At 42.8% G+C, this 12,462-nt stretch overlaps 1 protein-coding gene across 1 annotated transcript in view; it reads left to right on the top strand.

The window, feature by feature from the left end:
- Positions 1–12,293, top strand: part of LOC110535621 (tyrosine-protein kinase Yes) — a 50,610-nt gene extending 38,317 nt beyond the window's left edge. The window contains exons 9-12 of the mRNA XM_021620732.2: positions 645–721; positions 4,108–4,261; positions 6,947–7,078; positions 10,447–12,293. Of these exons, the coding sequence (XP_021476407.1) occupies positions 645–721; positions 4,108–4,261; positions 6,947–7,078; positions 10,447–10,655 (572 nt within the window). The 3' untranslated portion in view covers positions 10,656–12,293. The remainder of the gene's footprint in view (positions 1–644; positions 722–4,107; positions 4,262–6,946; positions 7,079–10,446) is intronic.
- Positions 12,294–12,462: the final 169 nt, after the last annotated feature.

Below are 12,462 nucleotides of genomic sequence, written 5' to 3'. Positions count from 1 at the left end.
CCATGTGGGTTTTGGGGGCCCGGAGCAGAGATGTTTAATTGAAAACTGCAGCAGTTTTGTGGCGAGCTTTCATCTTTTTTGGCTGCAATGCGTCTCACTGTTTCTTTTTAATTAGTGATTGAACACTAATGACTTATCCCTAAGTGGACTCAGTGGTGTGTGTGTGTGTGTGTGTGTGTGTGTGTGTGTGTGCTAAATTATATTGCATCGGTGTGTGTAGACTAGCCTAACTCACAGGGGAGTGTGTGTTTATCCCATTGATGTCCCCTGTGACTCTAATCTTGGTTTCCTCTCACACTAAGGAAATGTTTGTGTCCCAAATGACACCCTATTCCCTATATAGTGTACTTGTTTATATAGTGTACCAGTCACCAGGGCCTCATAGGGCTGTGGTCAAAAGTAGTGCACTATATAGGGAATAGGGTGTCATTTGGGACACATACTAAATGTCATTAAGAGCCATGTACGAAACATAGACACACGCTGCTAGCTTCATCAATACCAAGGGAATATTTAAGATGTCGTATTTAAGAGGCCTTAAGTCACTATTTCTGTGGTGTTTTGTTGCCGCACCGTTGGCAACATTTTCAGCACTCTCTCTCTGGTACAGTAACTGTCATGTGTTGCTGATTTTGTAATTGTAGGAAGTTTGCTGGATTTCCTGAAGGAGGGAGATGGTAAATTCCTCAAGCTTCCCTTGCTGGTGGATATGGCCGCACAGGTAAGTCAAAAGTCAGCCTCTCAGTAAACCACCATGTAGGATTACAAGTGTCTCGCCCATCAGTTTCTCCACCTAAGGATACGTTTGGCCTCTTTTTGACTACCAAAAGTACATGAAAAAACTATTTCTTCCTTTCTCCATCACAAGATTCCTCCCTCTTGTGTGTATCGATGGGTCCCAGATGGCACCCTATTCCCTATATAGTGTACTTCATGGGTGTCAAACTCTGGCCCGTGGGCCAAATTTGGCCCGCGGGGTAATTATATTTGGCCCGCGAGACAATACCAAATTACTACTAGAGCTGGCCCGCCGGTATTATACAGCGCATTCACCACTAATACTACGAATCCCATAATGCTCTGCTGTTTTCGCGCGCCAATCAGGACAGGACCCAGAAACACTCTCTCCTCTGTGACAGTAGTCATAGCAACATAGATGCTACAACTGTCAGCGAGCTAACCCTTCCCAAAAATGGCGAAAAGACAGGCAGAAAACAGGAGCTTTCTGGACAAGTGGGAGGCAGAATATCTGTTTACATATGTAAAAGACAAACCTGTTTGTCTTGTTTGTGGAGTCAACGTGGCTGTAAGTAAGGAGTACAACATTAGACGACACTATGAAACGAAACACCATGACAAATACAAGGACCTGGACATGACTCAAAGGAGCCAGAAAGTAGAGGAGATGAAAAGAAGTTTGGTTTCACAACAGAATATGTTTAAAAAAGCCACATCACAAAGCGAGGCTGCTGTAAAGGCTAGTTATATAGTGGCAGCAGAGATTGCAAAATCAGCCCGGCCCTTTAATGAGGGAGAGTTCATGAAAAAGTGCATGATGAAGGTTTGTGACCTCGTATGCCCAGAGAAAAAACAAGCATTTTCAAACGTGAGCCTGAGCAGGAACACAGTAGCTGATCGCACATGTTTTATTTTTTTATTTTTTTATTTCACCTTTATTTAACCAGGTAGGCTAGTTGAGAACAAGTTCTCATTTGCAACTGCGACCTGGCCAAGATAAGGCATAGCAGTGTGAACAGACAACACAGAGTTACACATGGAGTAAACAATTAACAAGTCAGTAACACAGTAGAAAAAAGGGGAGTCTATATATACATTGTGTGCAAAAGGCATGAGAAGGTAGGCAAATAATTACAATTATGCAGATTAACACTGGAGTGATAAATGATCAGATGGTTATGTACAGGTAGAGATATTGGTGTGCAAAAGAGCAGAAAAATAAATAAATAAAAACAGTATGGGGATGAGGTAGGTGAAAATGGGTGGGCTATTTACCAATAGACTATGTACAGCTGCAGCGATCGGTTAGCTGCTCAGATAGCAGATGTTTGAAGTTGGTGAGGGAGATAAAAGTCTCCAACTTCAGCGATTTTTGCAATTCGTTCCAGACATGTGATCTTGTATCTGTATGACCAGCTGATGGAAAAGGGAAAAGATTTTGTTGCGTTCTCCCTCGCTGTGGATGAGAGCTGCGACGCATCTGATACTGCTCAGCTGTCAGTCTTCATCCGTGGAGTGGACTCAAATCTGTGTGTTACGGAGGAGCTATTAGGATTCAAATCAATGCATGGAACAACCACAGGAAAGGAAATCTTTGAGGAGGTTTCCAAATGTGTAACTGAAATAAAGCTGCCGTGGGATAAACTCGTTGGATTAACGACAGATGGTGCGCCAGCGATGTGCGGTAAAAAGAGTGGACTGGTGGGCATGGTTCGGGAGAAGATGCGGGAAGAGAACTGTGCAGGTGAGCTAACTGTTTACCACTGCATCATACATCAGGAAGCACTGTGTGCCAAAGCCCTAAAGATGGAACATGTTATGACCACAGTAACACAGGTAGTTAACTTTATAAGAGCCAAAGGTCTAAATCACCACCAGTTTAAATCTTTTCTGGAGGAGTGTGGTTCGGAATACGCAGACGTGCCGTATCACACAGAGGTGAGATGGCTAAGCGGAGGAAAAGTACTGAACAGATGTTTCGAGCTGCGTGAGGAAATATGTCAATTCCTGGAAACCAAAGGGAAGGATACAGCAGAGCTCCGGGAGCAAAAGTTCCTGTGTGAGCTGGCCTTTCTCTGTGACATCTTGAGACATCTCGATGCGCTGAACCTACAGCTTCAGGGGCGGGGGCGCATCATCACAGACATGTACGCTGCAGTGAGGGCCTTCAAAACTAAACTGTGCCTGTGGGAGAATCAGATGCTGCAAGGAAACCCTTGCCATTTTCCCTGCTGCCAATCCATAAAAGCGCAGATCTCTACCGCCGTGTTCCCATGCGCACAGTTTGCTGAAAAACTCAGTGTTCTCGCCGCTGAGTTTAGCCGGCGATTTGCCGACTTCGATGCCCAGAAATGCAAGTTTGAACTGCTTAGTAATCCCTTCGCAGTTGATGTGGAAAATGCACCAACCAACATCCAAATGGAGCTGATTGAACTCCAGTGCAACGACACGCTGAAGTCAAAGTATGATGCTGTGGGCGCCGCACAGTTTCCACGGTTCATCCCTGACACAATGCCTCAGCTCCGCACCCAAGCTGCTCAGATGCTCTCCATGTTCGGCAGCACTTATCTATGCGAGCAACTTTTCTCCTCGATGAAGATGACCAAAACAACTCACAGGAGACGTCTGACTGATGATCATCTTCGCTCGATACTGAGGATTTCTTCAGCTCAGAGCTTGAGCCCAGACATTGATGAACTAGCATCCAAGAAGAGATGCCAGGTATCTGGCTTGGGCACATCAGATTAGACCAGTGTGCAATAATTAACGTTTTCTTTATGCACTTTTTCTTGCTACAAGGCATGGGCTTGAATGGTTGATTGATTTATTATCATTTTATTTGTAAAATTATTAGCCAGTGGAAAAAGTTTATTTTGGTATTTAAATCAGAAGGCTGCAAATAGAAAAGAGGCATACAATTTTTATTTACATTTTATTTATTTAATAAATGAATGCCATTGATGTGTTTTTTCATTTGAAATTCGATTTTGCATGTCTCCACTATTAAATTATATATTGTATGGTAATAAGCGATGCTTGTTCCATATTCAATGTTAAAGCAAAACTTGTTTGGGTCCATATTAAAAGGTTAATTTGTTCAATGTTGGCCCGTGACTTTGTTCAGGTTTTACATTTTGGCCCACTGGGTATTTGAGTTTGACACCCCTGGACTGTACTTGTTTATATAGTGTACCAGTCACCAGGGCCTCATAGGGCTGTGGTCAAAAGTAGTGCACTATATAGGGATTAGGGTGCCATTTAGGACTTAACCTAAGAAAGGCTGCTCAGCTCTGAGTGGGTCACATCAAATATTAACGTGGGCATCAGTGAGGAAATGGAGTGTTAAACAATTTTTCTTGTTTTCCTCAGATCGCTGACGGTATGGCTTTCATCGAGAGGATGAACTACATTCACAGGGACCTCCGTGCCGCTAACATCCTGGTCGCGGACAACTTGGTGTGCAAGATCGCCGACTTCGGTCTGGCCAGGCTGATAGAGGACAACGAGTACACGGCTAGGCAAGGTTAGTAGAGCACAGAGTAGACTTGAGCGGGATACCGTATACCGGGGTATTTGGAAATAGCCACGGGATGGTTCTTTAATACCATCAATACTAATAAACGATTTGTAAGTTTTTCAATACATTGTAAAATTTGTAGCTATTTTTAAAGTAAATACCTGTAGTCAACTTGTGCAAAGCGTTCTTATTTCACCTGTCACATTATTTTACATTATGAAGCTTACCTAGTTCCCCAGAACAGTTGAGCCAGTCACAGGTTTGTTTGTAAATAGCACAACAGGAGAAAGAGGGAGCAGGTGAGTCCAACTGTGTATTGACATGGGTCGTGTTTTATATTGAAAGTCTTTTATTTATTTTTTGGGCTTCAATAGAGTGGTCAGGGACACGCAACTATAGTTTTCCTTCACGGAAAATACATTAGTGCAACACAGAAAATAGCTTAATTTTCGTCAGATTGACAACACAAGTGCAACGCTATTTGGCTGGCAGCCACACAACTAAATGAGCTAACAATGAAAACGCAAATACGATGCATGGCCGTGATGTTTGTAATGTTTAGGCCTGTCGTAGAAAGACTGTAGCCAGCTACATTTCCTAATGTTTTGCTTCAAGTTCATCTTCAAAAGCACCAGAGTTAAGTAGCTGCACATCAGTCAGAGCGCGGCCCGCTCATCGAATGCCCGTTAGTGAATTCTCATCCGAGTTTAGAAGTGCAACTTGCGCACAACATTTGTCTGGTGTCGAGCAAGAAATTACAATAAGAAGCATTTTAGATCCGTGTTTACAAAACACAGCAAGATATTTCTTATGCGTTTCATTTTTTTTTTTTTTACCTGTGTGAAAACTGCATAATTCTGTGTTAACGTGACCCCTAAGTTTAACTTGCTATCTAAGTAAGTGGCTGAATTATTGAAGTGATGGGGCATCGTGTTGTGCTAGCGTTTGAGAAGTCAAAGCCTTGTGAATGAGTTATTTGTACAGCTGCCTCTGCTATCTTGATTTCCTCGCGTTTTTTTTCGCCTCTCTGTTCTTTGTGGTCTCCTCCTCCCCCCGCTTCTCTGAGCAGTGCAGTCAGGCCCGTTGCCCTAGTGACTCCACACAGACATAGCTTGTAGATATGCTGCTGGAGAGCCAGTACGACATTTGCACAATGTCTCTCATCCCTGGGATTAAACACCTCCCCCTGCAACTGGTTTCTGGACTTCATGACGGATCATCCCCAGGTGGTGAGGGTAGGCAACAACATGTCTGCCACACTGATCCTCAACACTGGGGCCCCTCAGGGTTGTGTACTTAGTCCCCTCCTGTACTCCCTGTTCACCCACAACTGCATGGCCAAACATGACTCCAACACATTAAGTTTGCTGCCGACACAACAGTGGTAGGCCTGGTCACCGACAACGATGAGACAGCCTTTAGGGAGGAGGTCAGAGAACTGACAGTGTGGTGCCATGACAACAACCTCTCCCTCAATGTGAGCAAGACAAAGGCGCTGATCGCGGACTACAGGAAAAGGCGGGCCAAACAGGCCCCCATGAACATCTGAGACTACAATGTGATTTTCTGGATTTTTTTTCTCACTTTGTCTGTCATAGTTGAAGTGTACCTATGATGAAAATTACAGGCCTCTCTCATCTTTTTAAGCGGGAGAACTTGCACAATTGGTGGCTGCTTAAATACTTTTTTGCCCCACTGTATATACTGAACAAAATTATAAATGCACCATGCAACAATTTCACTGCGTTATAGTTCATATAATACAATCAGTCAATTTAAATTAATTTGAAATATATTTAGGCCCTAATGTAAGGATTTATGCCCTCCCAGGCCCATCCATCCCTGGGAAGGCATAGGCCAACCCACTGGTTGGGCCTAGCTCCCCAATCAGGATGTATTTTTCCTCACAAAGGGTTTCATCAGTTTCATCAGCTGCCGGTGTGATTGGCTCGTTAAATGTCATTATTGTAGGGCTCATAAAATGCATTGAATATATGGCGCATCAGGATTGGATGATCAAAGCTCTAATCAAATCCAGACATATTTATATCCTTTATAATGCTTTAGATTGACACTTCAGGTTTTGGTGGGAAATACCGGGTTTCCCGGGAGAAAAGTGATTTATTCTCGGAATGGAACATTTGTAAAATACCGAGAAAATATTCAGCCCTATTTCCTACCATGGTAAATTAGGCTAATGGCGAAAAGCAGATGGTCATATCCAATCGGATTAGTTGAGGTGAGTAAACTCTTTCTCAAGCTTCCTGCTGCTTAACCATTTAAGCCCAATGGTTTCAGCAGAGAACTAACACTCCTTTTTCCACTCAACAACACTCTAAAAGCTCAAACCTTTTGGAATGGGACTTTTGATTTTTCACCCCGCTGTGATATATTTATGATGTAGGATTCTTTTTCGATCAATTACCTTGCAATCAGATCACACTTCAACCGTTCAAAAATTCAGCTATGATTCATTTTGTTACGGGAGGTCAATAGTGTAATTGTTATGGCAGACTTGAGTGTGAACTGTAATATCGGTCACCTCTCAGTGGTTATGGTACAGAGCTGTAAAGGTCTCTGATGACCCCTAGTGGAAGTTAATGTTCTGTCTCTCTCTGTATTTCCCCCTCTTCTCTCTCTGTCTTTGTCCCTTCCCGCTCTTCTTTTATCCCTTCCCCTCCTGGTTTTTAGGGGCCAAGTTCCCCATCAAGTGGACGGCTCCTGAGGCTGCTCTGTACGGCCGCTTCACCATCAAGTCAGATGGCTGGTCGTTCGGCATCTTACTCACCGAACTGGTGACCAAGGGCAGGGTGCCCTACCCAGGTGAGAACACAGACAAAATGAAAAACCATGTTTGCGTCCCACATGGGACCCATTTCCCTATACAGTGCATTTCCTTTGACTAGAGCACATAGGGAATGGGCACTATGTAGGAATTAGAGTGCCATTTTGGGATGCAGTCCCATAACAACAATGGCAGTCTGTGAGGCTGTCCATCTGGTTAAGATACTTCAATTGTATGATGCCTGAAGCTGGGAAGCAGATTTCTTGTGTGACCAGGAGGAGTAGTCATAAATTAGATGCCAGCGCAATGTAAACAAGGAAGTGACTAATTTGGTTAAAGGTGATCCGTCACAAGTCTTATAGCCTAGACTAGTTAATACTGTCATAGGAAGTGGGCCAGGGGTGACACTGTCTGATTGCTGTTTTTGTCTCTGTGGGGTAAACACACACACACACAAGCTGGCTGAGATTAGAGGAGACCATCTGGTGGGATCTGATCCGGAGATTGAACACCACTCTTGTTTAGAACCATCTGTCCCAGACTGATCGAGCTCTGGGGAGAGAGAGGGAGGCTGGCGGGTGCTCTGAAACACTGACACACACAGACACTAACCTTCAGGCCAGGCTTTAGAACCAAAATTATTTTCCAATCGTTTCGTTCTGAACAGTATCATAATTTTTTTTTTTTAAATCCTGTCCAGCAAAATGAAATTCTGAACCGGTTTGAACCCCTAACCCTTTCTGTTACTTTTTAAACCTCTTGAAATCAACCTTTTTATTACATTTAGCTCAATATTAAATTACTTCACCAATCAGTGCAGGTAGAGCAGGTTGCTATGGAGTGTGCAAACTATTTACATGCATTGTACAGACCATTGTAGGGCGTGAGATGCGACTGAACATTTGCAGATGGGGAGAGACGGCGGAGGAAGAGGCTTGACTTGAAGCGCTGGGCATCTTGTTGTTATGACATTCGTTATCTGAATTAGGCCCACAGAATTATACCTACGGAGGAGCGGCTTCTACAGTATGAAGGAACTTTGAGTGTCTTTGAACTTCAGAGAGTTGCCTTAACGTTGGACCAGAGCTAGCTATCTAAGAAGCGTGTGTGTGCAGAGCGACACCAGAATTTAAATGAAAACAAGTCTTCCCTTTTTGTAGTTAATAAATAACTACGGTGCCTTATGAAAGTATTCAGACCCCTCGACTTTTTCCACATTTCGTTACGTTACAGCCTTAATAATGTAAAAAAAATAATAATTAAATACCCCATAATGACAAAGCGAAATTAGGTTTCTAGATGATTTTTGCATATTTATACAAAACAAAAAAAAATTGCAATACCTTATTTGCATAAGTATTCAAGGACATAAAAATTGAGCTCAGGTACATCCTGTTTCCATTGATCATCCTTGATGTTTCTACAACTTGATTTAGAGTCCACCTGTGGTAAATTCAATTGATTGGACATGATTTGGAAAGGCACACACCTGTCTATATAAGGTCCCACAGTGCATGTCAGAGCAAATACCAAGCAATGAGGTCGAAGGAATTGTCGGTAAAAGTCCGAGACAGGGGTGTGTTGAGGCGCAGATCAGGGGAAGGGTACCAAAAAACCTCTGCAGCATTGAAGTTCCCCAAGAGCACAGTGGCCTCCATCATTCTTAAATGGAAGAAGATTGGAACCACCAAGACTCTTCCTAGAGCTGGCCACCTGGTCAAATTGAGCAATCGGGGGAGAAGTGCCTTGGTAAGGGAAATAACCAAATACCCAATGGTCCCTCTGACAGAGCTCTAGAGTTGCTCTGTGGAGATGGGAGAACTTTCCAGAAGGACAACCATCTCTGCAGCACTCCACCAAACAGGCCTTTTTGGTAGAGTGGCCAGAAGGGAAGCCACTCCTCAGTAAAACACACATGACAGCCCACTTGGAATTTGCCAAAAGTCACCAAAAGACTTTCAGATCATAAGAAACAAGATTCTCTGGTGTGATGAAACCAAGATGACATTCTTTGGCCTGAATGCCAAGCGTTACGTCTGGAGGACACCTGGCACCATCCCTATAGTGAAGCATGATGGTGGCAGCATCATGCAGTGGGGATGTTTTTCAGCGGGAGGGATTGGGAGACTAGTCAGGATTGAGGCATAGATGAACGAAGCAAGGTATAGAGAGATCCTTGGTGAAAACCTGCTCCAGGACCTCAGAATGGGGTGACGGTTCACCTTCCAACAGGACAACGACCCTAAGCACACAGCCAAGACAACGCAGAAGTGTTGACAAGTCTCTATGTCCTTGAGTGACCCAGCCAGAGCCCGGACTTGAACCCGAACAAACATCTCTGGATAGACCTGAAAATAGCTGTGTAGCAACGCTCCCCATCCAACCTGACAGAGCTTGAGAGGATCTGCAGAGAAGAATGGGAGAAACTCCCCAAATACAGCTGTGCCAAGCTTGTAGCGTCATACACAAGAAGACTCAAGGCTGTAATCCCCGCAAAGGTTAATCAACAAAGTGCGGAGTAAAGGGTCTGAATACTTATGTAAATGTGATATTTCCATTTTATTCCAAAAATGTATTAGCAAAAGTGTCTCAACCTGTTTTTGCTTTGTCATTATGGGGTGTTGTCTGTAGTTTGATCGGGGGGATGGGACATTTTAATCTAATTTAGAATAGCTTGTTACAACATGTGGAAAAAGTCAAAGGGTCTGAAAAACCTTCCGAAGGTGCTGTATAGCATCCTTAACTAGCATTAAAAAAGTTTAGCCATTATTTTCTAATGAACTATCTCTCTCCCTAATTTCCTAATTTCTGAATCCCGCTTGTAACATCAGCAGGCTACAGTAGACTATGCCTCGGAAGGGGAGGGGCAGGCAGCCTACACGCACTGGCAAAGGTTTTCCAGCTGGCACGCAGAGAGCGGAATAAGTTTCTAAGTGACAGAGGGCTTTTCATAGGTGCTTTGTTGTGTTTTTTTTTTGTGGGACTGGAAAGAAATGCCCGTAACATAATATAACGTTATTAACCGGTTCCCATGCTTTTAAAATAATGCTTCTGTTCCGGAAAAGTATAGATCACTTTCATTACAGATTCTGTTCCTTGAAAATTGTCATTGTTTTAGGATCTGTTCCCTGAACCGATTCCAACCCCTGATTCAGGCCTCCTTTTTATTTATGCTTTTTGAGGGGGAGGGAGGAGGGGGGGGTGTAATATAGTCTAGTAAAGCGTTTGGAGCGATGTCTCAATGGAATTAGATCACAGACCTAGTTTTGTTGTGGATAATCTTGATTTTATTGCGTAGTCTAACTGATACGGTTGACTGTACAGTTAATGTAATGGGCACTAAACAAACTGACCCCCCCCGCTCTGTTATTTATCTCTTTCTTTCCATTTCTCTCTCTCCACCCAGGCATGGTGAACAGGGAGGTCCTGGAGCAGGTGGAGCGGGGGTACCGTATGCCCTGCCCCCAGGGTTGTCCCGACTCCCTCCACGAGATGATGAAGCTGTGCTGGAAGAAGGACCCTGATGAGAGGCCTACCTTCGAGTACATCCAGTCCTTCCTGGAGGACTACTTCACAGCCACGGAGCCACAGTACCAGCCCGGGGATAACCTATAGTCAGGCCTGGCCGCAGCGCAGCCCTGGACCCCTTCACCGTGCAAAGTATCCCTCCACCCAGGAGGAACAGACTTTGATACTGACGCATGGAGATCAAATGCTATGAATAATGTGCTTCAGAAAAGGCAACTGGAAGCTTGGTTATCGAGTTGCACAAACCACTGCTATCCTTGATGATAAAAATAAATATGCTATTTTTTTTTTTTACACTAATTTTTACTGATCATTTTGTCTTTTTTATTTCAGGTACTACAGGTCTTAGTTCGTATGACTTTACTGCTTTTGTTCCTTTGTTTTTTTAATTCCTCAATTTCCCACATGGTTATAATGATCATGTTCTTTTTCGAAGTGACCAATCATTCTGTTGTGATGTTTCTAAAAATCTTTGTTGAACTGTGAAAATGCCACATGAGAGAGATGGGTAGGTGCCCTTGGAATAAGAGCTCTTCAAAATGGTGGATGAGAGAGAAGGATGTACTGTAAGCGATGAAAATATTGTCAAGTACTGTGGGAATATTTCAGTTAGGATAATTCAGTTCTGTGTTTAGTACATTTCATCAGTTCAACTGGAATATGCTTTTTTCTCCTCCTGTGTTTTTCTGAACGATTGACTTGAGTGACGCGGATCAGGGACAGTTGCGTGGGTCCGTCTAGTCTGCTCATTTTCTATTTTATTTGTTGATTTTATTCTATGTAACTGTGAGAATAATTCATATCATGGACATGGTTCTAGGGTCATGTGAAGCCTTCCCTTCGAGTCCTTCAGTTGGACATTTTTACAACACTAAGGCCATCATGTTGTGTGTCCCTGACCGACCATTGCTATGCCAAGTTAAATCGCCTCTTTAAAGATCACTACAGAGTATTTTCTGCATATGTAGTTGTAAGATGAAGTTGCCCCTAAGCACTGATCTTGGTTCAATTTAGCATTTCCCCTACTAATTGTTATGGAAAGGGAAGCTGATCTTAGATCTGTACCTAGGGTAAACTTCACCCCAGAGCAATATAGCACTGTGAGATGGGAGAATATTCAGCTCTCCTTGCAAAGCCCACAGCCCTGTAGCTCACTAAGCTACATGCCAATGTGTCTCGTCTCTGCACATATCATAGCACTACACAAAAACAAACTAAATATTCACCAAATATTCACCCTCTTAGTTCCAGATTTGAATTTGTTGATACAACCACCTGATTTAGCCATTACATGCCAGAAATTGGTTCTACACACCTATGTCAAAGAGGACTTGGCCTTCTCTTTCACATACATGGAGAAGTCCTTCAACAAACATTATCTTTTGGATTGTATACTTGACTCATCCTCATGTGTTTCATTTTCAGATCTAAAAATGTTTTTTTTTTTAAAGTAACAATTTTGCCTTTATGGGAATATATTGCCAAAGCACCTGAACTGTTTTATGTTGTCTACATGTGATTTTATTTTGTGAATGGATTTAATTCAGTCTACAGTTTCAGCCTAGATACAAAGAGAATACGTTTTTAATTTACATTTTCGTTTTTATAAAGTAGCTATAAACCAGTGAGCAGTCAGTTATTTTAAGACTGCAACAGGAGGAAGCTCAGAGGTCTTTTAATGTGTCATGTCACATCAACAGTTGTCATTTTACTCCTTTGTTTTTCTTTAAACTCATCAATTCAGTGATGCATTTGATTTTGCATACTTGCATAGATGGGCAGAACACACATGGTCAGCTGAGGTTTTAAAGAAGGGCTTTGTACAAAGTTGTGAAATCCTAATTTTATAAATAAATTTAAAAAAGGACAGCAAAGACTAGAATACAAGTCATGA

Source organism: Oncorhynchus mykiss, chromosome 11 (assembly GCF_013265735.2).
Source record: "Oncorhynchus mykiss isolate Arlee chromosome 11, USDA_OmykA_1.1, whole genome shotgun sequence".
Taxonomy (NCBI): domain Eukaryota; kingdom Metazoa; phylum Chordata; class Actinopteri; order Salmoniformes; family Salmonidae; genus Oncorhynchus; species Oncorhynchus mykiss.
Note: the sequence above shows the minus strand (reverse complement) of the source record. Positions and strands in the feature narration are given on the sequence as shown.